Below are 27,686 nucleotides of genomic sequence, written 5' to 3'. Positions count from 1 at the left end.
ATATGTTTCCGTCTTATGAATATGCAGTGGACATGAAGGGACGTCGTCACTGGAAAGTGTGCCACTTACACCACCGACACGCATTGCGAGACTGCTGATTCGCCACTCATGAAGAAGCCCATGCACACCACTCGCACTACTAGCATAGGTGGCAGTCTTCGAGAAACGTTAACATTCATGAAGACGGCCCATCATTTTCAAAAAGAAGAGGGTAGAGGAGCAACGGCGAGATGTAACAGAATGCAAGGCTTCTTCTATCACAGGGCTCTCGTGTCAACCAAAGGGTGTGACTGCTCCCTGAGTCTCAATACACGAAGGAGGGGGGGGATGGAGAAAAACAGGGTAAGAAACAGTTGCCGGCGCAGAATTTCTGGGATGAACCCGCCCTCACTACCCTCATCCAGACGTGTGGAGAGAGATTGGTGGGGGAGGAGAGGGGAGGGGAGGAGGATGGGAATGGTAGAGATGCATATGGAAGCTGCGCGCCCCACAACTTAGGCGGGATCCAAGAATGGTAGCCTCGGAACCCACTAGCCGCCATCCACCACTAGATACACTCGGACTTACGAATACCAAAGAAAAAAAAAATGACAGCCATCTGCCGTGTATGAGACTAGGGAGGGGAGGGGGGAGAACGAAGAAGGTCAACGTGGGGTACAGAAGCAAAAAAAAGGGGGGCATGACGAGTGTGACCGCCATCCATGGGATTAAAACAATGCGGCTCTCTCCCAAATAATCCGTATGTCCCTCTTTGGCTATTTGACACCGTGGGAAACTCAAACTCCGAACAGAACTGTCGCCTACCCACAGACCCCTCTTGTGTGGCGGAGAGGAGCGAAACACCCACGTGCTACAGCACTGGCCCACTTAGCCATCTCAGTGCGGCATGTGCGTCCAATGGCGCTCACCCACCACCCGCTAGGAAAGACCACACATCGGGTACCCCCCCCCCTCAGGGTGGCTTAGACACTTCCACCAGTCGATAGTGGAAGCCCCGGTCAGATACGCTCGAGCCACTTCGAGGCTGTGGCCCATCAGGAAATTGGTACGGAACGGGTGCACTGCCACCGGCTCCTCTGGCCCAACGACATCCCGGATCTGACGGCTGACGCCACTGGCGATATATCCCTATGACTTCTCGACGTTGCAGGTGCTAGCCTCTGTCATCGCGAGCAGTGGTTTCGCATTGACAGGAGAAAAAAATGTTTTGGTTGGCTGGTTGACCTTCCTCGAAAAAAAAAGAATGCTTACAAAGACCACCACTCTCTCTCTCTCCTCGAGACCACTCGCTGGGGTGAAAGACCCCCTGGTGTGAGGAACCACTATTGATGATAAATATGACAAGCAACAAGAAAAACGTTTGAGCACATTACAACAAAACAAAATGGGGGAATGGCAGTGAGTGAGGCGTGAGATGGAAAACACCACAGAGGCTGATGAGGAGACCAGATAATATGCACATACACACAGAGAGAGGGGGGAGGGAGAAAATAAAGAAGGAGCACAACAAAGGTTACTCAAAGATGTTCTCTGCAGTTTCCCTGCACGTAGGTAGGCGTGTGTGGGCGTGCGTAACGAAAATGTGTGTCCTCCGTCTTCCACTAAGCTCACCACCTACCCGTTGACCCCCCGCTTCCATCCCCTGCGTTGCGCAAATGGTGACGAGTGAGTAAAAAAGGGGGGAGGGGAACACGACCGGTAAAAGAAGTTGCACACACGCACTTGAATCGATACCCACACACGCCCAGGCACAAAAAAAAAGGAAAAAAGAATACAGCAAAGGAGCGGCGATGACGACCGTGGTGAACAACCGCTCACATGAAAAAAGTTGAGGGGACGAGCGATACGAGCAGAGGAGAGGAGAGGAGGCAATGGAAACGACATAGCAGGAGCAGCTTTCAAAACCGACAAAAGAAGAAAAAAAACCCAAGGGGGGCCGCTGAAGAAGTGCCTTGTAGGTGACCACCGTTTCAAATAAAGAAATGAGTGGAACACCCCTGTGAGACCAAAAATAAAAAATACGCACATACATATGCATATGTATGTGACGAGGGTAGGATATCGACACACCATCATATTTTTTTTTGCAGACGAAGAGAGTGCGCACATGCAGACATTCAAACGAACGTAAAGTTCAAGAAGCCAGAGAGCAGAATGTATAATATATATATATATATATACACATTTTAACTCACCCACCGTGAGAGTAGGGCAGAGTTTTTTTTTTTTTTTTTTGGGGGGGAAGGATAGATATACAGATAAGACGACAAGCACACACACATACACTTCGAAATGAGAAACAGCACCCCCATCACAACACTGCCATCAGAGTAAAACTCACAAAGATACATGGTGATGAAACAAAAACAAAATTAAAATGTTTACCGCATGTGGCGGTTATGTGTATTGTGTGTGTGTGTGTGTGTGTGTGCACATTGACTCTAACACGATCCTCCTTCCCTATAGACTCTTCCTCGCAGAGATCCGAAAGATCTCCGCCTCTCTCTTGCATCGCCCCTCTTGCCTCCCCCCCCCTGGCCGACAGAAACATGCGTGGATGCTCAGAAAACTCGCTCTCCTATTACTCTCGTTGTGCAAAGAAGATAACGCAGAGGTTCCAGCTGTCGCCAGCACTTGACCTTCACGATTTGAAGGGAGGGAGGGACGAGGAGATCTGAGGACAAGAAGTGTTGGAGCCGAAGTGACAAAACCGGGAAATCCTCGCATGCAACAGGAAAGAGGGGGGGGGGGGCAAAAGACATCCGCTCTGTGGGATTCAATGCAGATATGGCAACACACCGCCCACGAGAGAAAAGGGTCACACCTCGACACGGAAAAGGAAAAGGTGGTCAAGTCTATTAATATGGACAAAAACTAAAAAAAAAAACACCAGCCGAGCGAAAGGAATACACGCAACCCCCCTGAGGAGGGCGATGCGAGTGAAAAAGAAAAGATGCACAAACAAACAGGAGCGGACAAGAGAGATGAATAAGATGCTATACAGAAGTACAGGCGACGGCAAACAGAGGAGGAGGAAACAAAAGAGAAAATCCCTCGCAGCCTCCCACACACACGGGCGAAAGCAAACCAATACAAAGGCGAAGAGTGACACTCCAATACACAACAAAACTTCCTGAAGAGCAGACAATAGCACTCTTGCATCAAAAAAAAAAAGTAAAGAGGTGAAGGTCCCAACGGAGGACAATCAGTCGTGCTGCAGAGAACGAGTGGCGACAGGCTAAGAGCCACATGCCTGTTGGGAGCAAAGTGCTCTATATTAACGCCTGTAGACGGCCGGGATTCGACCTCCCGGTGAACTCAGCATGCTCTGCGCGTCATTGACCATCGTCCCAATGCGACTCACCTGCGCCACAAGCTGTGGGCTGATTGTGCCACCTCTGGCTTCGATATTGCGCTGCATTGCTGCCACCACCGGCTCGGTGTGGGCGATGAACCGCTTCAGGCTGCCGCTGCGCAGAGGCCCATTATGTACACGCATCATCTTCGTAGCGAGTTGAAGGACCGGCTGCGCTAGCTCGCCCGATTTGCCGAGGATACCAGCCACATAAATGCTATTGCACGCGCCACCGATGGCACTGCCGAGTAGCGCGGACGTGTTGCGAGTTGAAACCACCCTCTCGTACTCGTCGACTTGGTCGCCTGCGATGGTGACAGTGAGAGACGGAACGCAGACATCTCCGTTTGACTGCACGATGCGCAGAATAAGTGCGATATACCCCAAGCCGCCTCTCTCGAGGACCTCATTGCGCACCTCCCGCACTTTTGGCATCACCTGCATCTCTGCGACAGAAACGATGCTCGCGCCGTACGGCACATTGCCGAAGAGCGGCGAGGAAGCGACGTGAAGATCGTAATAGGAGGAGTGTTCGGCCAGCATGTCCTTGACTTTGCCGGCTTTTGAAACCGTCGCCGACCAGAAGGCCTCACTATCCTTGGACAAGCCGCGGAGAATCGTGGTGATGGTCTTGACCGCCATAGAGATGCCCACCGTACTACCACCGATGTCGCTGGTCAGCATGCCGGCATTGTAACCCTCGAGTACAATCTTATGCATCTCATCGACCACAGCCGAGCGGAAGGATCCGCCCTTGGCCTGAACCACCTCTGTGGGGGTGTAGCGTTGTCCATTGACAACCAGCTCCTTTTCCGTCACCTCCATCGGTGTCGGCTCGGGAACGCTGCTGACATCCTCGTCACCGTCTATGACGACCACAACAGCGCGGATTGGTGCCGTCTTCTTCACCATCGCGTCTACCTGCGGCTTGTCCTGTCCTGGGGCAGCTGCTCTGATTACCTCCTCACTTTTTTCACCACCCTTGCGCGGAGCCGGGCTCACGCGCTTCTCACCCACGTAATAGGCTGGTATGTTCTCCATGGGAAACTGAAGAAGGGCGCGATAATCGTCATGCATGATCTGCAGCTGCTTCAAGACCGTCGTGAGTCGCTCACGATCTTCGCCTTGAGCTTTCTCTAGTCTCAACTTAGTTCCTTCAAGGGCCTTCTTCGTGTAGTCTATGAATGCCATCACACTGCCCTCACGGCTTGGGAAGTTCCGCTGCTTAGTCAGAACCTGCATGTCGGCCAGGCTGACCTTGGCCGCCTCACTCAGCGCGCACTCCCTACCAACACACAGCAGCAGCGACGTGACAGACGGACCTCCAATCGCGTAAGAAAGAAAAGAGCGAGGGTAGTCAGGGTTATTCGAAACCGCATCGCGCAGTCCGGCCGTCGACACTCCAGATACAGCCATGAAAGACGCCACGAACACGTCACCGTTTACCTGTTGCTGTTTCAAGACCGCCGTCATGACGACCATCGAGTCCGGATCCGCTAGGTGAGTCGATGCGCTGTGCAACGCCTGGACCAGCGATGGTTTCACCTCTGAAGCATGCCGCAGTGTCTTGTAGGCCGTGCTGGCAAAGACTGGACCGAACAACGGCGAAGACGCCGTGTCCAAAGGCTTTGGTACCGCCGAGGCCGCTCTGTCCACCATGGCATCGCAGAGCACCTGGTGCTTGAGCACAACGCACATGAAGAGCTCAATGCAAGTGTACTTCGCATGCGCTGGTGGCGATTCCAACGCCTTTTTCAGGATATCCGCTACGCACATCCACGTGTATTGGTCTTTGAGCGGTATGCTCGACTGTGTCTCAGCCGTGAGTAGGGCAATGTTGCGGCCACTCCTAAAGACGCCGCGCAGCGTCTTGAGCATGTCCGACTCGGGCACCTCTGACGTGTTGGCGCGGACCACCACCTCATTTGCCTTCATCCGCCCCGCCGGTATTGCTGTCGCGCCGTCCACGCACACGACAAGACGCACCTGTCTCTCCGATTGAGGTTCAGAGGTCAGCATAGCAGCCGGCAACGTTGTCGCTGTGCTTACCAGTTTTCCCGCAGCGGCTGCATTGGCCCGTGCCCGTACAGGCGCACCGTTTTCAGCGGCGCGCGTCTCGGGAGGATCAACGCTTTCCGATGCGGATACATCACTATGAGGCCTCGCATTCGGCAGAGTCGTCACCGAGCGGTTACAAAAGAGGCGGTATGCCACAAGCGGCGTCTCCTCGGGCCGGGCCAACAGCTCATTCGCATCGGTGAACATTTGGCGAATCCTCGCGGTGGTCTCCGGGGACGCGGTTGTGTTGGCCGCCGCTGCACGCTCGATATAGTCAATAAAGCGCTTCATGTTGCCGCTGCGCATCGGAGTGTTCCTGATTACGCGTAGGTACTGAGAGTAGGCGGCGGCGCTGCTGACCCATTTTTCAGCGTTTTGGACAGGCACCTGGACAATAGCCACGGTGCGACTGGCGCCGCCGATCGCGTTGGTGAACATGAGCTCTGGCTCGGTCGCCGTGTGCCTCCCTGCCATCCTCAGGTGCGGCATATTTGCGTCGTCCACCATAGCCACCAACATCGAGGAGACGTATACGTCTTTTGTCAAAGCAGCGCCGCTCATGGTGGCTGGGCGGATTTGCTTGATCTTGTAGAGAATCACAACAAGGCCCTGGCCACCCGCTTTCGTGACGGTGCTGGTGACCAGCTCGACCGCCTCCTCCGCTGACTTGACATCCCTCTCAGAGGTATTCACCACACACGGGCCGTAGACCGGGTTGTAGCCCATCTCCGCTTTTACCGGTCTCGCGTTTACTTCGAGAAGGTCGACAATGTGCGCAGACTCCTCAAAGGCCACCGCCGATGCCCTCACCTGTGTCAACTGAGCCTTGTCCCCAGCAAACGACTCCATCACGCGCTTCACAACAGCCGTTATGGGGTCAGTGCACAACACGAAGGGCTGAGCCCCGCACAGCGCCAGCATGGACACGTTGTGGCCACAGTGCGTCTGCTCTATGATATCCGTCAGAATATCTGAGCTGTCCACATCCAGAGGAGCCATCACCACCTCGTCCATTTTGTAGGCTACCTTGCCTACTGTCACGGACCTCCTGGGGCAGTTCACCGCAGACTCTCCGAGCACCACGGCGATGGCGTGCACGTTATCGTTTATCTGTTTCGCAGAACCACGCAAAGAGGGCATCCTCAATGACTTCGTACGCCAACGGCCCTTGTCATCCTTCGCGACTTCGTGACTTTTCTCAGAGGCACTCTCCTGGAGTCCGTTCCTCTTGTCATCCCTCGTGTTCACTGCGACAGCAAGCGTATTGCCCTCCGCCACACTAGTGGGGGACGCCTCACTGAGCGTAGCCGTCCTCACGCCCAGGTCCCCCGCCATGGCTATGGTGCCATCCTCCGAAGTCTCGTCATCCTTTGCCACCGGCCCCTCTTCTTGAAGGGACGAAGACGGCGGTGGTATGCTGAAGTCCCGCTTGGGACGCGCATCGCCGACTGATGGGGCACGCCAGAGGCCGCCAAAGAAGCCACCGACGTAGCCGCCGCTGCTGCGGAAACTCGAGCGGCTGGTGATGCGGCTAATGCCGTGCATGGAGAAGCCGCCGTTGCTACCAAGGCCCATTCTGTTGTAGGGGCCCTGGGTGTACATGGACCCTAGGCCGTACATCGATCCCCTGCTGTACATCGAGCCTATCAGGTTCCCCCTCAAGTTGTGCATGGAACCCATCGGGACCTCGATACCATACATGGACATCATTGGACCTCCCATACCGTACAGGCTCCCAGGCTGGCCACCCAGGGGACCATAGTCGGCTGCCATGTTGCCGCCCATGCCGTCGTTCACGCTGCCGAAGGCGCCGGGGCCCATTGACTCCAAGCTGCCTAAAGGCTTTTGGCAGCTGGCGCCCATAAATCCGTACGTCCCCATGCCACCTGGACCTATCGAACCATATCCCCCGAGTGTGTTCAGACTGCCTTCTTCAGCGGTGTAGCCGCGCGGGCTCATAGATCTGAGCCTATTGAGTCCTGGGAAACCGGTACAGTTTGCACTCATGGAACTGTAGCCACCGTAGCCCATCGAAGAATAGCCATAGGGTCCCATCGAGTCGTAGCCGTAGGCGCCCATGCCGTTCTGCAAGCCTGGCGCCGCGATGTCTGCGGCTGGAGCTCCAGCGGGAAAGGGCATGGGGCGCACGTTGCTAGGTGTAAAGGAGGCCGAAAAGTAATCTCGTCCGAGCACAGAAGCCGCCAACGACGAAGTACAGGTAGCGCCGGCACTCGGGCACTGGGCATCGCTTAGCGAAACCAAACAAAAACGGAGGAAAAAGCAGCAGCCGATTTAGACTTCAAAGGGGGGGGGTACAACGCTGATTTGCTTCTTGTGTGCCGCGTCAGAAGTGTGCACCGCTATTAGGGCGTTGATGAGAGCTTTGACGACGACTGCGCGGATTTCGTGGGCGACGCTGCTCCTCTATCTCAAGAAGGGTAAACCAAAAAAAAAGGGGGCCTCCTGTCCAACAACGTGGGCGACAACGGCAAGCGGTGGCGGTTGGTCTTGTTTTATTTTTCCTCAACGCAAAATCACCCCGACCTTCTAGCGATGTCACTTGGAACGCACTAGATACCTGAGGGAATCGAGAAGAGAAGAGCGCACACCGATTGGGGGAGGGGGGGGGCGGGCGGCGACCAGACAGAGGAGCGTCTCAGGCAAGAAGAAGCGCAAGGGCAGCAACAACAAGAAGCAGGAGTAAATAATGAGGTGGAGAAAAAAAGGAAAAATGCCGTGGCAAAAAAAAAAGAAGAAACGATGCGCAAGGAAAGAATGAACGAAAAGAGAGGGTTGGAGCTAGCAACGAACCCTTGCAGTGGTCGCGGGGATAGGAACAGGTCGGGGAGGAGTCGCCGCAGACCGTCACCTTCTCGGCCAAAGGGTGCGTACAAACTGATTCGCTGTCACACAGTAGCAAAGCAAAGGGGGGACAAACTATGGATACCCAAAGAGAAAATGAATGAAATACGGTAGTCGGCGAGACAGAGGTGCCAGCGCCTTTTGGCGGGGACGGAGGGAAGGAGGGAGGGGGGAAGGAGGGGAAACAAGAAAATGGGATGCTACCCGTGTGGTGCCTATTGTGTGATGCTCGTCGTTGGCGTATCGCTTTGCTGCTCACTTGGTTTCGATGCTCTTTTTTTTTGGGAGGGGGGGAAGGGGGGGGGGGGGCACACGACCTTCTACTTTCTCTCTCCGCTGCTCGCCTCGTTTTGCTTTAAAAAAAGAGAGGGCAAGCACACAGTGGGCTATAAAGAGAGGCGGCAAAGCTAGAGAGGAGGGAGGATGACACACGTGCAACACAGATGAATGCAGCTACTGATAGGGTGTACGCACACGTAAGCTTATGAGTGCGCTGAAGTGCTGGCGATGGTCACGCAACGCAGGCGGTATGAAGATGTAAAGGTGTGCGTGTGCACCTCGATCTGCAACAATGTACGTAAATGGGAAAGCGGGGGATACACGGCAGAAGGGGGTAGTCATGGTTAGGTGAGCACAAGAATTCCTTTCCATTTACACCGAAACGACAACCCGCGAGCTTTGCGCGCACGTCGACTGCAACATGAGTAGCAACACCGCTCCAAACCAAAGTAGTCGCATATATTCCTTGTTGCCTCACAGAGCCCAAGGGGAGCGCGTGGGAGCATGAAATCAACCCTGGTGATCGGAACACCCTCCCCTCCACCCCCCCCATCTCAAGATCTGGAATTTTCTTTTCGCTGCTCGAATTAAAACTTGTATAAATGAGCCCTCGCAGTCGTGCGGAGCCACCACGTCCACACATGTCAACATCCGAGTTGATGCCGTCCTCTCCTTAGCTGGGTAGAAACCACGCGATATTGGGTCTCGAACCCCTGACAGACCCAGGGAAGTATCCACCGATACGCAAGGATAACAAAGAACACAAAGTGTATAGGAGAAACACACAGCTCAATGGCCATGAAAAGGGAACCGAAGACGACTTACAGTCAATACCAGACGTGGCAGCGGCGGGATATGCAAGGGGCGTGTTGAACAGGACACAGACGCAGAGACAAGGAAATACAGTCAGTGAGAGAGGAGAGTCTCAACTATTTCCCTCCAATGCAACGCCTGCGGAAAAGCCCACCCCCCCCCGCCACAATCAAAGAAAAAAGTTAGGGGCAAGCAAAACCCAGAAAACGCGATAAAATAAAATACGCAAGACAAAAAAAGGGAAAGAAAACACGTTTTTTTTTTTGGGGGGGGGGGGGGGGGAAGGCCAATCAAAACAACGGTATTCACTTACACGAAGGCGACACTTGAATTCATTATCGGCTACGCACGTATATCCTCGTCTTCACACGAGCTTTCGCTACCCCCTCGTCATACTCAGCTCTCGCCTCCGCCTGTCGCTGCAGTCTTTTATATATTGCGTCTCTCCTCCTTTCCCCTTGCGTTTTTTGCTCGGTCCACTGCAGAGATATTGTGCTTGGCCGCCTCGCCTCGTCAACTAAGAGGAGTGGTCGTAGTGGGCGTCAAACATGTGCACGGAGAGGTACAAAAATTGATGAATGTGTGCGTACGCGTCCGTTTGTGTGTCTGTGGGACGTGGCGAGGGAGAACATAAAACAAACGTTAATCGGCGATAGCAGTGATGATAGAAAAGAAAATGGTTGACTGTGCTTATGTTTTGCGGATGATATGTTTAACATCTTCGCCGCATTGTCTGTGTGTAGGGGGGGGGGGATGGTTGCACGAGAGAAAAAGAGGGGGAAGGTGGTGGTGATCGAATCAAGGTGAACCATTCCCGTTTCGTGGCCCCCCCCTCCCTCCTCCACTGCGGTCCTTGACACAAATGCTGTGAACATTACCAGGTAGAAAAGAGAGACGGGCGACCCTTCTGCGCGTCTTTACCCCCCCCCCCCACGCCCCGCCCCTCGCCACCTGCTACCATGCCGTTGATGTCTGTTGATGACTCGTGAAAAAAGTGCAGGGGGCAGTCTTCCTTATCCATCGTGCCCTACTGCGCGGTTGACATGATGTGGAGTGTCGGTTGGTTGATGTGGGGGTAGGACTGACCTGAACCAAGAGAGAGGAGAAAATAAAGATTTGCGGTTCTGATCCACACAAGACAAAGAAAGGAAAACCCCTCATGCACGGACATGCACGCACACACACACACACACACACCTACACTTTCACATCGAGTCTGGCATAAAACACCTGGGCAGAAATGTTGAGCCTCCTTCCTCCCCTCCTCTTTCTCAATGAGGCACAAGCATTTATCTGCAACGAGTAGAGAAAGGGGGAGAAAGGGGGAAGCCAAAAGGAATAAAGGAGCCGGTCGCGTGACCCTCGGAAAATAATAATTGCTAAGGAGTATCGAGGCACCCAGCCACGACAAAGCCGAATCGCGTCTTCTCTCCCCACCCCCGAGCGAAGTAAAGCTGATTCCACATACGAGCTGCGCGAGATGAGAGAACACACAAGATTTGTCGCTGTTCGGCAGACTCTTGCCGGTACATTCACACACGGTAGTTACTTCACCAATACCAAAGAAGAAGTTATACTTGATGTGATTCATTCCTATTTTGTAGCGGCGGGGAGGTCGGGGATAAGGGGGAGGGGGGGAGGGTGAAGGTCTCGCACGGATTGTGGGCGTGATTGCGGTGGGTGTGACTGGTTAGTCAAATATGAACGATACATTGGCCTCTCACCAGCAGCGACACACGGGAGGTGTGAAGAACAAAAAAGGGCACTTTTAACTTTCATCACATGTGGTTGCCTACTCACTTTAATCTTGAACCGACACACACACACACACACAAAAAAAAAAAAAAGAGGTGCCACAATTCAAGACGAACAAGCATATGCATAAAAAAAAATGTAGCGGAAAAATAAAATGCAGTAGAAAGAACAACGGCGAAAAGAAAGTAAAACTATGAATGGCAGTGAACACAAATGTGAAAGTATGATAGTGTGAGAAGTAGGTTGGAGAACACGAAGAGGGAGGATAGGGGGGGAGAGAGGGGGAGGGGGGAGAGATGGGCCAACACAACAACAACGAATAAAAGAGCAGAAAGGAAAAGAGGAATGGGAGAGAACTAATATATTTTTTAAAACAATGAACACATCATGTACACCTCGCAATCACCCCCCCCCCTCTCCTCCTCCCTTACTCGGCTCTCTCTTGCGTGGAACGAATCCACGATACGCAAGAAGTGCACGCAAAGGCGGGTGCATAGTAGTACACCTACGCACAACATCAAGGTGGAGTCCAACCTACTCAATAATGCGATCAAACCAAGAAAAAGCCAGGGGAACAAAAAAAATCATCCACATCTGTCTGCTCGCTTGTTTCTTTGTCGTTTTTCAACATTGTCATAGCCGCGTGTGCGTGCGTACACATGAGCAAACCACACCAAAAAAAAATAGAGAAGTGAGGGGGAAAAAAACGAATATTTGCACACGGCAAGGGGGGAAGGGAGCCTAGGCCTCGCGTGAAGCACATAGTTTATGCACGCGTCTACGTGTCGGTGGAATCAGCTCTCTATTTACGGGCACAGACGTACAAGAATGTACATGCGGCCATGCATGCAGTGTGACCTACAGGAACTCCGGATAATGAGACACTAACAAAAAAACCATGAAGAAGAGCTGAAAATACACAAACTGAAAAAAAAACGAAAGACAGCGAAGTGAGAGACGCGTGCGTGTCAGGGGGGTCAAGAATGAGGCGCGCAGAACAAATGTACACGGCAGCCGTGACTCCAGAAATACACACACACACACAAAGACAAGCTTAACCACAGAAGTCGGACACTCCAAGACATATATGCACACCTCCTAGAAAATACACACTGAAGGGCCCCAACGAAAACACACGCGTAACCCGCACAGACGATCAGAATGGAAAAGGGAAATAAAATATGAGGAGGGCGCGTGTGTGAGGTGAGTTCCCTATAGAACACCAGCCACCCCTCCAGAACGAAAAAAAAAAGATGCGCGTGACTCAGCGACAGCTCTCCAGCTGTCTTCATTAATAACCAAGCTGCAACTAATGACATTTCGAGGAGGCAAAAATGGATAGGAAATTGTAAAACTAGAACAATAGATGTACACACACGTACGTGGAGGGGAGGGGGAGGGGGGAAGGGGATGAATGAGTGATAAGCAGAGAGGGGGGTGAGAGATGATGAGGACACCATGACCGCAACGAAGCGCGGGGCTGTAAGAAAGGGAAGAGCACAGGTCACCAACGAAAAGGAGGAGGCGCGGCAAGCGGCAAGCGGTGAGCGGTGAGCGGCACAGTGGTGCCTCATCAATCGACTAACAAATAAAGGAAAAGAAAAGCGGCTCAGCATACACAGGAAGAAAATATTCACAAGGGACTCGAGGGCAGCGAGAATTGACGCAAGAAAAAAGGGGGAGAAAAAAGCGACGAAAAAAGGGAACTGACGCGATAATCAAAGAGTGTTCGAAAATCACAGGCGCGTGATTTGCGGTAGACAGACAAATACATACACGCACATGAACTCCAGCAAGACTGAGGGTGGGTGCTGTCAGCGATGCGACAACACCCCCTCCGTGTAGTGTTTTGTCAGCATCATCGAGCTCTTTTCGCGCGTTTTTCTTGTACTTTTTTCCAGGGTCGCCAACGGACGTAGTTCTACTTTTAGAGACATTGAGTTTTCGGGGGCGTTCTGTCTGCGCTAATGAGTTCTTGCTTTGTTTTTCATGCTTTAGTAGTACTACTCAGCCTGTGCAGTTTGAGCCTCCGCAAACGCGTCGCTCATGTTACTGTACGAGTTGACATCCCCCTTACGATAGATCTGCGGCATCACCGATCTCTCCTGGAAAACAGTAGGTACCATGCTCATGTTCGGCGTGTTTATTGGCGGCCTCCGTCCGCCCGACTGCACCACGCCGTACAAGTGGTCACCGTTGTGCTGGGGCGTTTCGCGAAGCTCGATCTTGCCCCATTGCTCGCCATTGCGCATGGCCACTTTCCGCTTGAAATTGATACCCCCATAACCAGTCGCCGAGCGGCCGTCCACGTTGCGCCGGTTCGTCACGCGGCGAGGCTTGCCAATGTCCTCGCCGTCCTCGATGTCTCCACGGTAGCTCCGCACAGCTTTCAGGCCATCCATATGCCGCTCCTCACTGCGACCCGCCATATCGCCGTAGAACTGCTTCAAATCACTTTCGTCCTCGTCAAGGCTGAGCGCGCTCATTCCACCCCGGGTGCTAATGGCCACTTGGGTGTCGCGCTCGCGAGTACTGAAGAAAATGCTGCCGTGACGTGCCATGCCCGTGTCACTGCCCCTGCCGCTGCGCGAGGCGACGGAGCGACTGCGCGCCATCGAACTCTGTTGGCGCTCCACGCCAGGCGGTGGACCAGTGAAGCTCTTCGAGGACTTCAAATTCGTTGAGACGCCCTCGACCCTTTGTTGTCCATGATCCTGCGCATAGCCGCTGCTTTCCGGATAACCAGCTTGGACATTACCACCCACATGGGCATAGCCAGCTCCGCCGACCATGCCACTCATTCTCTGCTGCAGCTGTTGGTACGCACCCCCCTGCTCATACGCGTTGTAGCCGGCATCCCCTTGGCTTGGCACCATCTGCTGCGGCTGATAATTGCAGTCATACATGCTGTTGCCAAAGTCGCCGGCGTAGGTTTGATTGCCACCGTAACCCTGGTCATACCCCTCGTAGTACATGGCCGGAGAAAGAGACGGTATGTGTGGCAGTGTGTATTTCTGTTGGCCTCTGACGTCTATGAGTCGCCTCTGCCCCGCCTGCTAGTTGGTTTGACACAGTGTTACGGGTTCGGAGGGGGGGGGGCTGCTGTACACACAGAAAAATAGAACGAAAGAGAGGACGTTGATCGCAAACACCCGCGCCCGCACACGTCCGAAGAGAAAGTCGACAAGACTATATGCATATAATGCGACTGGAATAAACAAGTACAAACCCAGTAGCGGAGAAGTTTCACATGCACACACTCGCTACGGAAGAGGGAGGGAGGGAAGAAGGGAGGAGCGGCACAGCCGGGCTGCACTCAAAGGCAATGGAAAAAAAAAGGGGAGTGCTGATATGGGGAAAGACTGGCGGAACGCAAAGAAAACAAACCCTTCAGAGTGCAGAGGAGGAGGTGGCGGGCGGTGGATATGAAGTGTTTGTGCAAAAGGAGAAAATGGGGAATGGATGGGTGTGGCACGGGTGCTGTGCGGGGGGGGGGAAAGGGGGGAAGGGGAGTCTCTGAGTGACAGAATGTTAACCCCACAAAATGAAAGAAGATCGAGTGAGGTCAGGAAAGAGAAAGAGGGGTGTCCTACAGGGACGCCAAAAAACTGAGAATCAGTAGGAAAAGCTGTGCGGTGAAGCGATAGGAAGAAAGACGGGGATTATGAGGGAGAGGGAAAAACGAATTTAGAGTGCGCCTCGTACGTCATATCGCCCAAGAAAATGACATCTAAGTTCCACGTAGGCCAAAAAAAAAAAAGCTGCAACAAAGACCAGTGGGTCAATATCACCTTCAGACGTGGGAATTCACCCCCACACCAGCGCTCGCCTTTGGAGGAGGGAACCAGGGAGGGAGGGGAAGTGATTGTGCGCACACACACGCGTGCACAGCTTTAGGCCAAATTCGCTGTTAAACGCGGTGTTTTAAAGGTGACCTGTACAGCGTGAACGTCTCTCTGTGGAGATTATAAATAGTTTCAGGGTATTCCACTGTACAACGCCTCCCTCCTCCTCTCTCTCTCAGCGTCGAGTGCAGACTATCGTTGAAACTGAAAATAAAGAAAGAGAGAGATGCTGACGGCCGCCCCCTCCTGTTAGAGGGTGGGGGAGGGGGTCGCCATCGCCGACAGATGCATAATGCCCTGCTACGACGTCGTGTTTTGTTGTTTGTTTTTATGCCTGTCTTGATTTCGTGATTTGAATAGCCTCTTTTCTCATTATCCGAGTGTACCCGGAAGCGTCCAAGAAAATAAACAAAACACACACACACACACACACGTGTGTGTACACGAGCGCCTACACAAACAAGACATGAGCACATCTTCAAAATAACCGATAAACGTTATAAACTGAAAGAAAAAAAGACAAAAAAAAAACGCAGCCGCAGACGCGGAGAGGGGGGGGGGCGCAGAAAAGATATGTGCAGTTACAAAACGCCTAAGCTGAGGAAAAAGAGAAACAAAGCGAGTGAGGGGCGAATAATGAACAGATGGATATTTTTGAAAGGTGTCAATCACGCTCGACCCCTCGGGCAGGGAGCGTCAGAGATGAGCAACTATACGGAAGATGAGAAGGTGAGGAGGAGGAGAAGAAAAAAAGAAAACAACTGGATTTTCACATCTTGAAAGGCAGCGGGATCGACCTCGAATAGTAGGAGGGGGGGAACAGAGGGAGGGGTGAAGGGCGGAGGCCTCCGATGAACCAAAAAAAAAGGCGGCAACAACCGCAAGCCAAACACATCACCTAAACAGAAAAATGTGAGAAACAATCTGTGCGTTCATTCCTATTCCAGTACGCTCGCGTGCGATGGGGGGGTGAAGTTCCAAGTGAAGCAGATGTCTCACCTGAGCGGGGGGAGGGGGGGGGGAAGGGGGGAGGGACAGCATAGAAACGAAAATTGAGCCCGCGAACGAGACAGAAAACAAACAGAAAAGAGATGAAGCCGCTAAAAAAAAAGAGCACGATACAAATGAAAAAGAAAATGACGATGCACGCGCCCGCACATGCACATGTGGGCGTGGGTGTGTGCCAGCATCAGCGAGAGTGGAGACAGTGAGTACACTCCAGGAAAAAAAGCGAAACGGAATGAGCACAGAGAACGAAAAAAAAAGGAGATTCTACTATGAAAAAAAAAGACAAGCAAGGTGGAGAGGGAAAATCGGTCCGCGGGTGAAGGGTGGGGATATAAAGAGGAGAGAATTGTGCGTGACTGAGAACTGGAAGAAAGGATGCGAGATGGGGGGCGGACAAAACAAGAAAAGCCGTCAACTGAAGAAATAAGAGGGACATAGATGGGTAACCCGTATGATCACCTACGTCCTGTTGGGCAGAAGAGAAGGGAGGGTCGAAGATAAGCAGAAAGAGCCAGGCCATCGCGCACACACAAACATGTGCATATGCACACACCACAAGATTCAAACGTGTCGAGCGGAAAAAAAAACATGCATGTGCGAGAGAGTACCCGCGTGGCGTGTTTGAGACCGTGAGAGACTACGAAGCTGGGGGGGGGGGGAGAGACAAAAAAATGGAAAAAACATCAAAAGAAAGGGGGCGCGGGGAGACATAACACGAAAATCAATGTGCACATTGAGGGGGGAGGGGGGGCAAAAGAGACGCACGGTGAGGCGCTGTTTATTTTCTTGCTGCGTGAATCCAGCGTGCACAACAACCCTTAGGCAAGGGGGATTTGTTTTTCAAGTGGGAATTCAAATACACCAACGCAGAACCGAACAAATAAGAGGTTGAGGTACACCGGGGGAAGGAGAGTAAGCCAAAAAAAAAAAAAGAATGGAAGGAAAAAGAAATTGTTCCCTCACCATCGGCGCAAGAGGTGAACGGGGGGGCGACGGGACGGTGGAAGGTCAGTGCCACCGAGAACGCATCATACAACTGCAGCACGAGAAGAGGCGAGGGGGGCCCAGCGATATGGCATGAGTACGTATATGTGCATACACGCAGCCGAACAACTGTGCACAGGCGACTGATGTCGACGAATGAAAATCATATATGTATATAAAGGGAGAGGCGTGCAGGATCCACTCGGCTGGTGATCGGGCACAAGGAACGCACATACAAACATGGACGCATAGAAGTGCGAGCAGAGATCGATAGCGGATGTAGTGCTGATGATGGCGGTGGCGTAGTAGAGGTAGTAATAGTGGTAGTATGCACCAAGGCAAAAAACTCAGTATACTTCCTAAGAAAGATCTGAGCAAGGAGTGGAGAAAAGGGAAAAAAGGGGGCGCCAATAATGCGCCACAAAATAGAAAAGTGGCAGCACATCAAACAGCACAAACCACAGAAAAACTGAAAAGCAGGAACACTCGCCATCGTTCCGGCGGCAACCAGCGACTGCCGCGGACTTCGGGGAAATAAAAAAAAAATGAAACACCGAAGCAGGCATCCATATTACCGAGCAAAAAAAAAAAGGTGTGCTCTGGAAAAAGTGGCGGGAGAAAAAAAAAGGTACCGACAATACCGTCGAGTGGTACCAAATTTTGAAAAAAAAAGAACAAAAAATAGCACAGTACGCTCCTCGGGAAACCTGTGGCCGGTGTGTCTGTTTGGGTATGTAGTGACCCCCCCCCTTCCCTACACTTGAGCATTGTGTGTGCGCCTCGTTGACGGTTGTCTTCCCGTTCGACTTTGGTGTGGACATGCGTCCACTCTTTTTTGTCCTCTTGTCTTTTTGCCCAGAGGGGCAAGAGAAGAAAGAGGGGGGGGGGGGGGGGAACAACCTACATGTACGTCTTGGGGATCCGACCCTCTGGCGACTCGATCAACTCACGCGCATCAACGACCATTTTCTCGAGCAAAGCGAGTCGCTGCTCGTAGCTTGGACGTTGTCGCTCGTCCGTGGCACGTTTGGCGCGGCTCCTTGCGTCTGCTGCCGCAGTAATTGAATAGGTGAGAAAGCGACGCACGCTGCCATTTCGCAAAGGGGGGTTCTCGATTGTGCGCATCTGTGCATAAACCCCAATACATTCCTCGAGTCCCGTTCCGTCCACCTTGTCAAGCAAACCGAGGAGACCGACAGTGAAACAGCTGCCATGCACGGCAAATTGATACAGCTTGCGGTCGGTCTCGGGCAGAGCGTTCACCACAACTGCGTGCGCGTTGAGTTGTGTGCTCAGAGACATAAGCAAGCTACTGACAATAACGTCCTCCCTCTCCATTGTCTTCAGCACAACGCTAATTACACACAGAGCGCCATCCGTTGTGGCCTCCGCATAAGCGGCGCTGAAGACATCATCAAACTGGGCTACGCCAGCGAGCCTCACCATGGTCGCTTCATGAAACCACGGTCCGAAGATCAGCGAGTTGCTCACTTTCATAGAGGCATAACCGCTGCCACCACTTAGTGCCAGTAGATCCTTCACCGCACTGCCATCGCTCACAGCGGCGATGGAAAAGTAGAGCTCCGATTTCTCTGGCTTCCTATCGATGACGTTGTGCACCACCTCGGCACAGGCAGTGGGCCCTGCGTTCGACCCTGCCACGTCGCAGCAGAGCAAGGCGGTGTTGAAGCCCTTGACGAAATGCTGAACTACAGCGCTCAACTTTTCAGAGCAAACAGCAGATGCGTGATCCTTCCGCCGCATTACCTCATCAAACTCGATGGTGCGCTGCTCACCAGCAATCGGTATCGTAATGTGCGCTTCATCCACGTGCGCCACGGGAACCGTGACCGTCGAGGAGTGCGTCTTGCCATTCGCTGTGACCACCACCACCGTCTGGATGCGGTTGACCGCCGCCGGCTCCTTGCTGGCGTGGCCTACCGCCGGTGTCGCCCTTTCCATCTCTGTTTGCTGTTCGTGTTGGGACATCTTCATCGACGCGTCGGGGCCCTGGGTATCCTCGCTCTCCACTTTGGGGACAGTGCCACTGTTCGGTCGCCCGACCATGTAGGCGGGTATGTGCATCGTGAAATCCTGCAGCAGCTTCTTGTGGTCCTCCACGACAGGGTGAAGGCGATTCACCCTCTGCAGGTAGCGCTCCTTTGCATCTCCCAACGCGGCCGCGGCGCGTGCCTGCTCCCGCTTCATGGTGCTTTCCGTGTATCGCACAAATGCCCTCACGCTGCCGGTGCGACTGACGAGGTTGCGCTGCTTCTTGCTGATGGAAACAGCGGTGGTTATCATACCCTGCGCCAACTCATCCTCAGCGCCGACATTCACAACAGTAATGGTGGCGCTAGGGCCACCATAGGCGCTCCCCAACAGCAGGCGCCGTGCCCCAGGCGCCTTCTCTATCGCCTCCCTGTATGCCTTTACCGAAGGTCCGGTCAGCGTACCCATCAGCGACGCGACAAGCACATCGTTCTCGTTTGTCCTGCGACGCTGGAGCGCCGTGCCCACCATCATGAGGTCACCAGTGCGGAGCGCGACGAGGTGATGCTCCGCACGGGTGTGGACCTTGTCCATTACCCTTGCCACTTCCTCTGCGCTGTGAACTGAAACCGAAGAGCTATTGTGAACGTGAGGGCCACATATTGGTGACGAGGCGATCTCGAGGTGCTTTGGCTCTGCTCTGTCTTCATCCAACAGGAGGTCCGCTATAAGCTCGTCTGCCGACACAACTGAGAACTCGAGATCGACGAACACCTCCTCCCCAGGTTTACCACCGGCGAGGGCGTTATTGAGGAACTGCTGGAAATACGCCCACACCGGCTCTTCCGCTGACGGGGCATCCGCCATGGAGCTAGCCGAAATGAGTGAGCAGTTGTGCACCTCTGCGAACCGCATCGCGACCTCGCCCACGCTCGCTGACTGCCCCGTGGTGATGCCGCCGGAGCTCGTCACTCGCCTCACCACCTCATCAACCATGTACTCTTGGTCGCCGAGCGACAGCCGTTTCGCCCCGGCAGCCACTTCGAACCCTACGAAAGCCACCACGCGCGGCTCCGTGAATACCAAAGACAGGTTGTCCGGGCGTGTGCTAGAGGTGGTCGCATCATTCGCGTTCTGAGGCGACTGCCGCGCCTGTAGGTCACTCGGTGAATCGCGACTCCCGTCACCAGTCAGCAACTTAGATCCCTCCTGCGCCACCGCGCCAGCCGCAGCTGATCCCTCTCCCTGGGCCTTTTTGTCGCTGTCGTTCTCGGCAGCGTAGGCCTGCGGAAAGTTGTTGGTGGGGTCAGCCATCGCCTTTTCGTGGTCACTTAGCATCCGCTCCATCGGGGCTATGAACTTTATCATGTTTGTCTTCTCCGCCGAGTCATCTGGGAGGCCCGCCAGCCGCTCACGGCGCTTGTCAAGCAAAGAGTTTGTGTACGAGATGAAGTTCTTGATGCTGCCTTGTCGCGGTGCGCGGTTGTGCACGATACTCGCGGCACGCTGCGTGCCGAGGGACGCCACCACGTCGGTCACTTGGTCCGCTTTACCCACCGAGACGACGTATGTCGTCGTGGCGGCACCGCCAAAGGCATAGCGGAACAGATCATGTACGTTATGCGCCTTTCGCTGCAGCACCTGCTCGTACATGGAGCACGCCGCTGACGCCAACGACACAAGCAGCGACGAGACGTACACATCGTCGCCGTTGGCAAAGCAGTGCACCACCGTCACATGAACCGCACTGTGAGAGTCCCATAGGGCCCTCACGTGCTCTCGGGCCTCATCTACTATCCTCTGCAGCTTCGCCTTTGAGTCAATGGGGTGTAGCGCAGCATTGTGCAGCATCGGACCAAAGAGCGGAGACGACGAGACTTTGACCGGCTTAAGCTCTGTGGCGCTACTAACCAGGTCGCACGCCACACCGGACACCCGCAGAAGCGCGATGGATACGCGCACGCCCTTGCAGCCCGGGTTCTCGAGGGCGTCGGCAACAGCTGAGAAAACGAAGCCCATCGCCGGTGACTCCATCCCGTTGGCGGCCACCGCCGCGCTATCTACCACGATGAGGGCTCCGTTGTACCCTTTGAGAAAAGCAGCGAGAACCTGGCCCGTCGTTTGGGTCTCCATGGCGGTTGGCTTGACGGTGTCAGCCAAGACCACCTCGTCCACTACAAACGGTCGACCGCCGGCCGTCACGGTGGTGCCCTCTACCGAGTACGCGCGCGACTCAGCCGCTTCCGCGATCACCAGCGTCGCGACGTTGGTGCTGCGTGGCCTGTCATCTGCAGCAGCTGCTGATTCGCCTCTCGCTTCTTTACCGACTGCGGTCTCTGAGACCAGATGGGGATTCATCGCTGCCGGTGTAGTCTGAGTGCTCTTCCCGACTTCCATTTGGTATACGTTGGGCTCCGTGCTCTTGGGATCTGCAAACAGCTTTTTTGCGTCCTGGAGCACTAAGTTCAGCCTCCTCACGTGGTGGTCAAGCTCCGCCTTCTCAGGACCGGTGCTCGTGTCGCGGCGTTTCAACATGCCCTTCAGCTGGTCCTCTGTGAAATCGATGAAGCGACGCACGTTGCCGCTACGAGCAGCGCTGTTCTGGACAGCACCGATTTTTGCTGCTGCCCCAAGCACCCCCTCATCCGGTGTGTCTTGCCTAACCGCTACGATGTGCACGCACACCGTAGGGCCGTCGATCGCGTAGCGGAAGACCTCCTGTGCAGAGGCTGGAGACTTGTCGATGATTTCGTGGAACGCCCTTGGGCCCGCACGACTGACACCAATGAAAACCGAAGACAGGAACACCCCCCCCTTGCCCTCATCTGAAGCTGGCCGCATCTGCCTTACCACCACCACGCAGACCATCATCGACTCCTCCTCACCGCGCCTCAGTGCGGCGTCGTAAAGCGTCGCGAAGTGGGCGCCGCTCTCAATCGTCTCCGATTTAAGGCCCATGACTATGGGGCCAAAGAGAGGCGAGCTACCCACCCTCAACGACACCGCCTTCGCATTGCTGTCGAGGAGATCGCGGGCCGTCGTTTTGCTTGGCAAACTGCACATCGACATAGACAAACCGGCATAGCTGTTGCGCGCTGGCTTCTTGATCTCCCCCATCAGCTTCATCATAGTGTCCTGCACAGCCGCCTGGGCAGCAGCCTTGGCCTTTCCATCATCGTCAACGAGGATTGCGGTGTTGTGGCCGGCGAGCACGTGCTCGATAAGGTCTTGCAAATGACGCGACTCTACCACTGCCTCCTTGTTTGCCGGCGTGTACACCACCACCTCATCCATCGGGTACGATTTTCCGTTCACCACGCAGGCCTCGCCTTTTTTCGTCACAGTCACGCCGCCGCCGTCACCCACTTGCTCAACTATAGCCACATTGTGGATGCGGAAGTCGCTAGAGAGAACCACCACCTGACCGGCTGCATCGCCGTTGCGCTGCTCGCGCGCGGTCGTGGGTGTTTTCGGTGCCTCCGTCACTGGTTTGTCTTTCTTGGTCGACTTCGACTTATCCGCCATCTTGTCGACAGCACTTGGCGTGTCACCTTTGGCGTTCTCCGCAAGGACCCTCCCGTCCCTCCTCACATCACTAGTACCGCGTTGCTGTGTCCCTTCATTCTCATCCTTCACCTTTGGCTTCACCTCGACCTCGATGGCGGCCATCGAGGTCGAGGTGCGAAAGCTGTTACCACGCACTCTCCGAGCACCCGACGACTTTGACGCCCAGTCGGTGTTCAAACTGCGATGGTACATCACAGAGCCTAGGTTAGACCTGAATGAATACGAAAAATTCGGAATAGATTGTTTTCGAACCACGCCAAGGCCCGTGTGGGGACCGTCGACTTGGTAAACAGAGTTGAAGCCGCCAAATATGGAGCCCATGTGACTGCCGTATATGCTGCCCATCACCGCCTCTGGCCTATTACTGCCGTAGAGCAGGCCTCCAGTGCCGTAGAGGCTACCGGTGGCATCGGCCAGGGAGCCGCCGTAAAGACTACCACTGAAGCCGCCTATGCTGTATCCACCACCACCCATGCCGTACATACTGGTCATTGGGCCACCCATGCCATACATGGAGCCCATGGGGACACCCATGCCGTACATAGAGCCCATAGGAACGCTCATGCCGTACCTGGAGCCCATCGGACCACCCATGCCGTATATCATGGAAGGATTTTGCCCGTGGTATGCGCTGCCGTTCACGGGAGGATGCGCAAAGGGTGAATCATAAGCCGAGCCAGGTGCACCGCCAGCGCTGTTGGGCCTCATAGCGCCACCATCAAAGCCCCCCATGGCGAACCCTATGCCGTAGCCAGAGCCGGGCTCTTGCCCATGTACCAAGGACCCTGGGTCGGACACACAGATTGGATTCCCGGTTGCGAATGGCGGTGCCACCTTCGGCATCTGGGACATCGCCCTCCCACTTGACTCGGTAGACAGTGAACCAACACGCTGTGCTGAGGGACTGAACGCCGAAGGCGCAGCACCGCTTGGAAGATGCACAGAAAAGGGCTTGATAGGATGCGTGTCGTTTGTGAAACGAGAAGACGGTTCAGCGGCCATACAGACCGGGACTGTCGCGGTCGTCCTCACAGGTAGCCTCGCTTGCGATGCAGTAGAAAACATCCTGGACGGAGATGGGGGGAACTGATAAAACCACCTGGAGGGAAAGGGAAAGGCTTCGCTGGATAAACCGTCGACCACGAAATGTGCTGCTGCACGGAAGGGCGGGTCAAGCCTGTTGAGGTGCGCACAAGATATAAGTGTTTTTCTTTTAGGGGCAGGGTTGTGAATGAAAGTCTTCCTTGAGGATATTCGACTTCTTCGTTCTCCTTAGCGCTCTGGGGTGCTACTGCGTATGCCTGTATAAATCGGGGGAGTTGGGAATGTAAACGACTGTCGTCTCAGCCAAAGACCTCTGCTTCTTGCTCATGAAGAAGTGCCGAGGAAGACACAACTCAAAGGCCACACCAACACGCGCACACGCAGCGGTGTGTGTGTGTGTGTGTGTGTGTGACTACACTCACGTGAAAAGTGCGAATGTGATGGTTAATATGAACAAGAGGGAAAAAGGAAGTACATGACGACGCCGGAAAAAGTGCACATAGACACGAGACAGAGAGACAGAGAGAAACGTTTGGGAGTCACACAGAATTCGCACGCAGGCACGCCCCCCACCAACAAAAAAAAAACGGAAGATGAGAGGAGGAAAACAGTGCACGTGCGCTGAGAAGCAAACAAAGCGGTATGCCACGTGCTGGAGATTCAAAGAAATTGGGAACAACTCGAAACGAAGAGTGACATACGCACGGGCAATATAGGGGATGGCTCCAATACCAAGAGGGAACAATAGAGAACGGAGCAAAGCATGAAGGGGAGGGGGGAGGGGGAGACACAACGCATGAAAAGTGGAAAAGATGTGGTGACAGTGAAATAGTGTAGACAAAAGTGAGACCTCTCGGATTGATCATGGGTACGCGCTGTACCGCGATTCTAGCCCAGACAGCGGTCCAGAAGAAGAATGGCAGTGAAGTGTGTGAGAGGATGCGCAACAAATCGGGTGCTCCGCTACAGCTGGGCAGCCTTTGTTGTTGTTGATATCCGTGGGCGGGAGGAGGAGAAAGCACCGTCTGCATAACATAGACAGCCCCGTGACACACGTGTGTAAATCCCCCGGTGGAGAGGTGGCGAGGGAAAAACGATGCTGGGGAAGAGAAGAGGTAATGAAGGGGAGACATAACAGAAGCGCAGACATGCGGAGGCCTTCTCTCACGCTTCACCCCACATTCCCACACCTCTCTACCTCTCGCAGCACGAGCACACAACCCTAGAAAGGGGGCTCTGCCCACCCACCCCCACCCACCCCCTTAGACACACACACACACACGCAGGCAGCGCACATTTTTTTGTACGTCTAACGAGGGCCACCAGCCCACAGGACGTGCGCCATCATATCGGCGAGCTCGATGTGTGCACCTATACTTTTCGTCCGGATACAGTGTATTGCACTTGCGCTGTTCCTCGATGGACTATGTTTTAAGGTGAAACCCAAGGGTTAGAGAGATGCACAAACGCGGTGCTAAAAACATTGAACACAGGTGAACCGAGTGAAATAAAAAAGGAGCTCATCGCAGCATATACACTTGTACATCATGAGTGTACACACCGAGAAGAGTCCGATAGAGACACGAGGGGAAAGAGGGGGGGGGGGGCAAGAGAAATGAAGCGTTACCCCGGTTAGCATAAACACGGCGCCAAAGCAGTAACGGAAAGTACTCAAAAGAGAGCAGGCACATGATGAGAAAAAAAAAAGCAGGGGAAGGGAGGAACTCACAAGAAAGCTGCACACACACACACACACGGCGCGAGTACCAGGATTTCACCGACCAAGTGAGGAGACGCGACACCTCTGCTACTCTGGCCTCACTATAGACCACCATGGCAGCCTCATGCGAATCGAAGGACACAACACACCAAACGAAATGCAAGTATGACCAAGGCAGGTGATGAAAAAAAAGGCGCTAGTAGGGAAAACGGGGGGGGGGGACATGAGAGGAAGAAAACAGATAGACAAGCGAGTGCAGATCACTAGAGCACCTGATGATGTCGTAAGCAAAACAAGACGATGAGAGTGGGGTGGCTAGAGGAGAGAGCACAAAGAGAAAAAACCTAGAATAGGAATAAGCACATATTAGCCCATTGAATGTTCCAAAGAAAAAAAAAAACAGCAGATCGAAAGCGGGAAGATTTTTTCTTCGTGGCGTATCTTTTCTGCCCCCCCCCACACACACACCAGTGAAACCCCACGTTCTGCACCCAGACCTGACACCGAGACCCCTCCGCATGGGTGAGAAGCAGCTGCTGACATATGCTACAGCAAAACTCACTCAGTCATCTCAGTGCGGCGGTTTTCAAGACCTGCACACCCACGCGCTGTACAAATCATCACAGCCGCTCCCATTTATGCCGGTCTCCATGCGGAGCATCTCTGGAAATGGCCCAGACACCCCAACCACCACCAGTAGGCAAACAGGGATGGGCGACATATATTCGAGTCACACAGAGCCACTGCCCACGGTGTGTATGGCACACACGTGTTCGCGGCCATTCAAGACCCCGATGCGGGGTCATCTACGACATGGCTGACGAGAACCGTGACGATAAACAGCTCTGAACCTCCTCAGACCATTGACATCTGACACAGTCGCTGCCAGCGTTGGCTCGGCGTTTGTGAGGCAAAAAAAAAGGGCTACTTGGTTCACAGCCAGAGCAGACACTGCACTGGGACAAGACGCGGGGGTGCGTCCTCGCGCCACCCCCCTTTCCCCTCCCCGTCCTCATGGCGGAGGGAAAAATCAAACTAAAAACAAATCGACACGAATAAAAAAGAAGAGAAGTTAAGTACACCCACACACACAGACACACACAAAGCAGACTACAAAGAGATAAACACATGAAGTAAAAGCTAAAGGAAGGAGGGGGGAGGGATGAAGCGAGAGCGAGGGGGTGGAAGGGCTCCACATGTCATCGACGCATACAATTTTGGTTGTCTGGTGACAGCAAATCGTGAAGCAATGCGAAAAGGTGTATACACGAAAAGAAAAAAAAACGATGAGGATTTCAGACGCCCTTTTTTCCCCTCAGCGTCTTTACCTCCGCTCTTGTCAACGGCTATGGCACTCATGAAGCGGGGAGAAGGGGTAAAGAGTGAAAGAAGGTGTTAGAGATTTAGCCGAGGGCAGCCGACAATCACACACGGAAAGTAGTGGTCTTCAATGTAAAGCAAAGAGAATATGTTCTACTCAGGTGGGAGCAGTAGAAAATAAAAAGCAAAGGTGGCGGCTGCGTCGACTGCACGTAACTCCCCTTCCCGCTGAGTGCAACAAAAACAACGGGGGGATTGAAATCAGCGAGGCACGGTATCGAGCAAAGACAACGGGGTCCCCACCGCTCCCTTCTGTGGGAGAGCACGAGAGCAACGGCAGCACCATTGCGTATTCCACTCACTCACCATTATCACACATGTGCCACGGCCAGACAGACTCCCACTTGCACGGGTCTTACTATGTGTCCCATTTCTTTTTTTTTCCGACAGGTTGGGAAGGATCACTGGTCGGTCCCACACAAGTGAAATTTCTCGTCTGCCCTTTTCAGTGGCATCTCTCTTTCGCCCTTTTTGGGATGCTGGTCTATGTTTGCGGAGTGTCTTTCTGTGTTTATTCATCGCTGTGCTATCCTTCTGCGTCATATGACAGCACCAACCGACCCACACACGAGACATCTCCGGATCACCAGGCGGGATGGAATGATAGGATAGACGGCGGGGAAAAAAAGAATAATAAAACGCGCACACATAAACAGGTGGGGGAAGGGGAAAGCAGGCAACGACAAGACAACAGGAAGGGGAGAGGTTCATCATCACGGTGGGAGGGAGGAGGAAAGAAATGACAACAAATCAAAGACGAAATGAGAAAAGGAGGGGGAAAAACAGTAGCAGCGTCACGGGGAAAAAAAAGGCGAAAAAGTGTCACTGTACAGCCGAATTCAGTCGTCGGACGCAGACACATGGACCAGAGAATGAAGAGGAAAAGGGATACACAGCGTGGAACGAGCCAGATTTTCACAGCTGCACGACACACCAGAGTGGTGCATGACACACAGACACACGTACGCATACACCTGTACTCTCCCGCATTCGGAGAGACGCAATTTGTCAACCAGGTGCGTGG

At 53.7% G+C, this 27,686-nt stretch overlaps 2 protein-coding genes across 2 annotated transcripts; both read right to left on the bottom strand.

Annotated features, from left to right (window-relative positions):
- Positions 1 to 13,125: 13,125 nt before the first annotated feature.
- On the bottom strand, positions 13,126 to 14,097 carry JKF63_02323 (uncharacterized protein; the record flags this gene model as incomplete). The annotated part of the gene is made up of 1 exon (XM_067898363.1): positions 13,126 to 14,097. The coding sequence occupies one exon, from the start codon at positions 14,095 to 14,097 to the stop codon at positions 13,126 to 13,128; it is 972 nt and encodes a 323-aa protein (XP_067754520.1).
- Positions 14,098 to 17,859: 3,762 nt separating this feature from the next.
- On the bottom strand, positions 17,860 to 23,370 carry JKF63_02322 (uncharacterized protein; the record flags this gene model as incomplete). Its single annotated transcript, XM_067898362.1, has 1 exon — positions 17,860 to 23,370. The coding sequence occupies one exon, from the start codon at positions 23,368 to 23,370 to the stop codon at positions 17,860 to 17,862; it is 5,511 nt and encodes a 1,836-aa protein (XP_067754519.1).
- Positions 23,371 to 27,686: the final 4,316 nt, after the last annotated feature.

The sequence above is a fragment of the Porcisia hertigi genome, chromosome 33 (genome assembly GCF_017918235.1).
Source record: "Porcisia hertigi strain C119 chromosome 33, whole genome shotgun sequence".
NCBI lineage: Eukaryota > Euglenozoa > Kinetoplastea > Trypanosomatida > Trypanosomatidae > Porcisia > Porcisia hertigi.
Note: the sequence above shows the minus strand (reverse complement) of the source record. Positions and strands in the feature narration are given on the sequence as shown.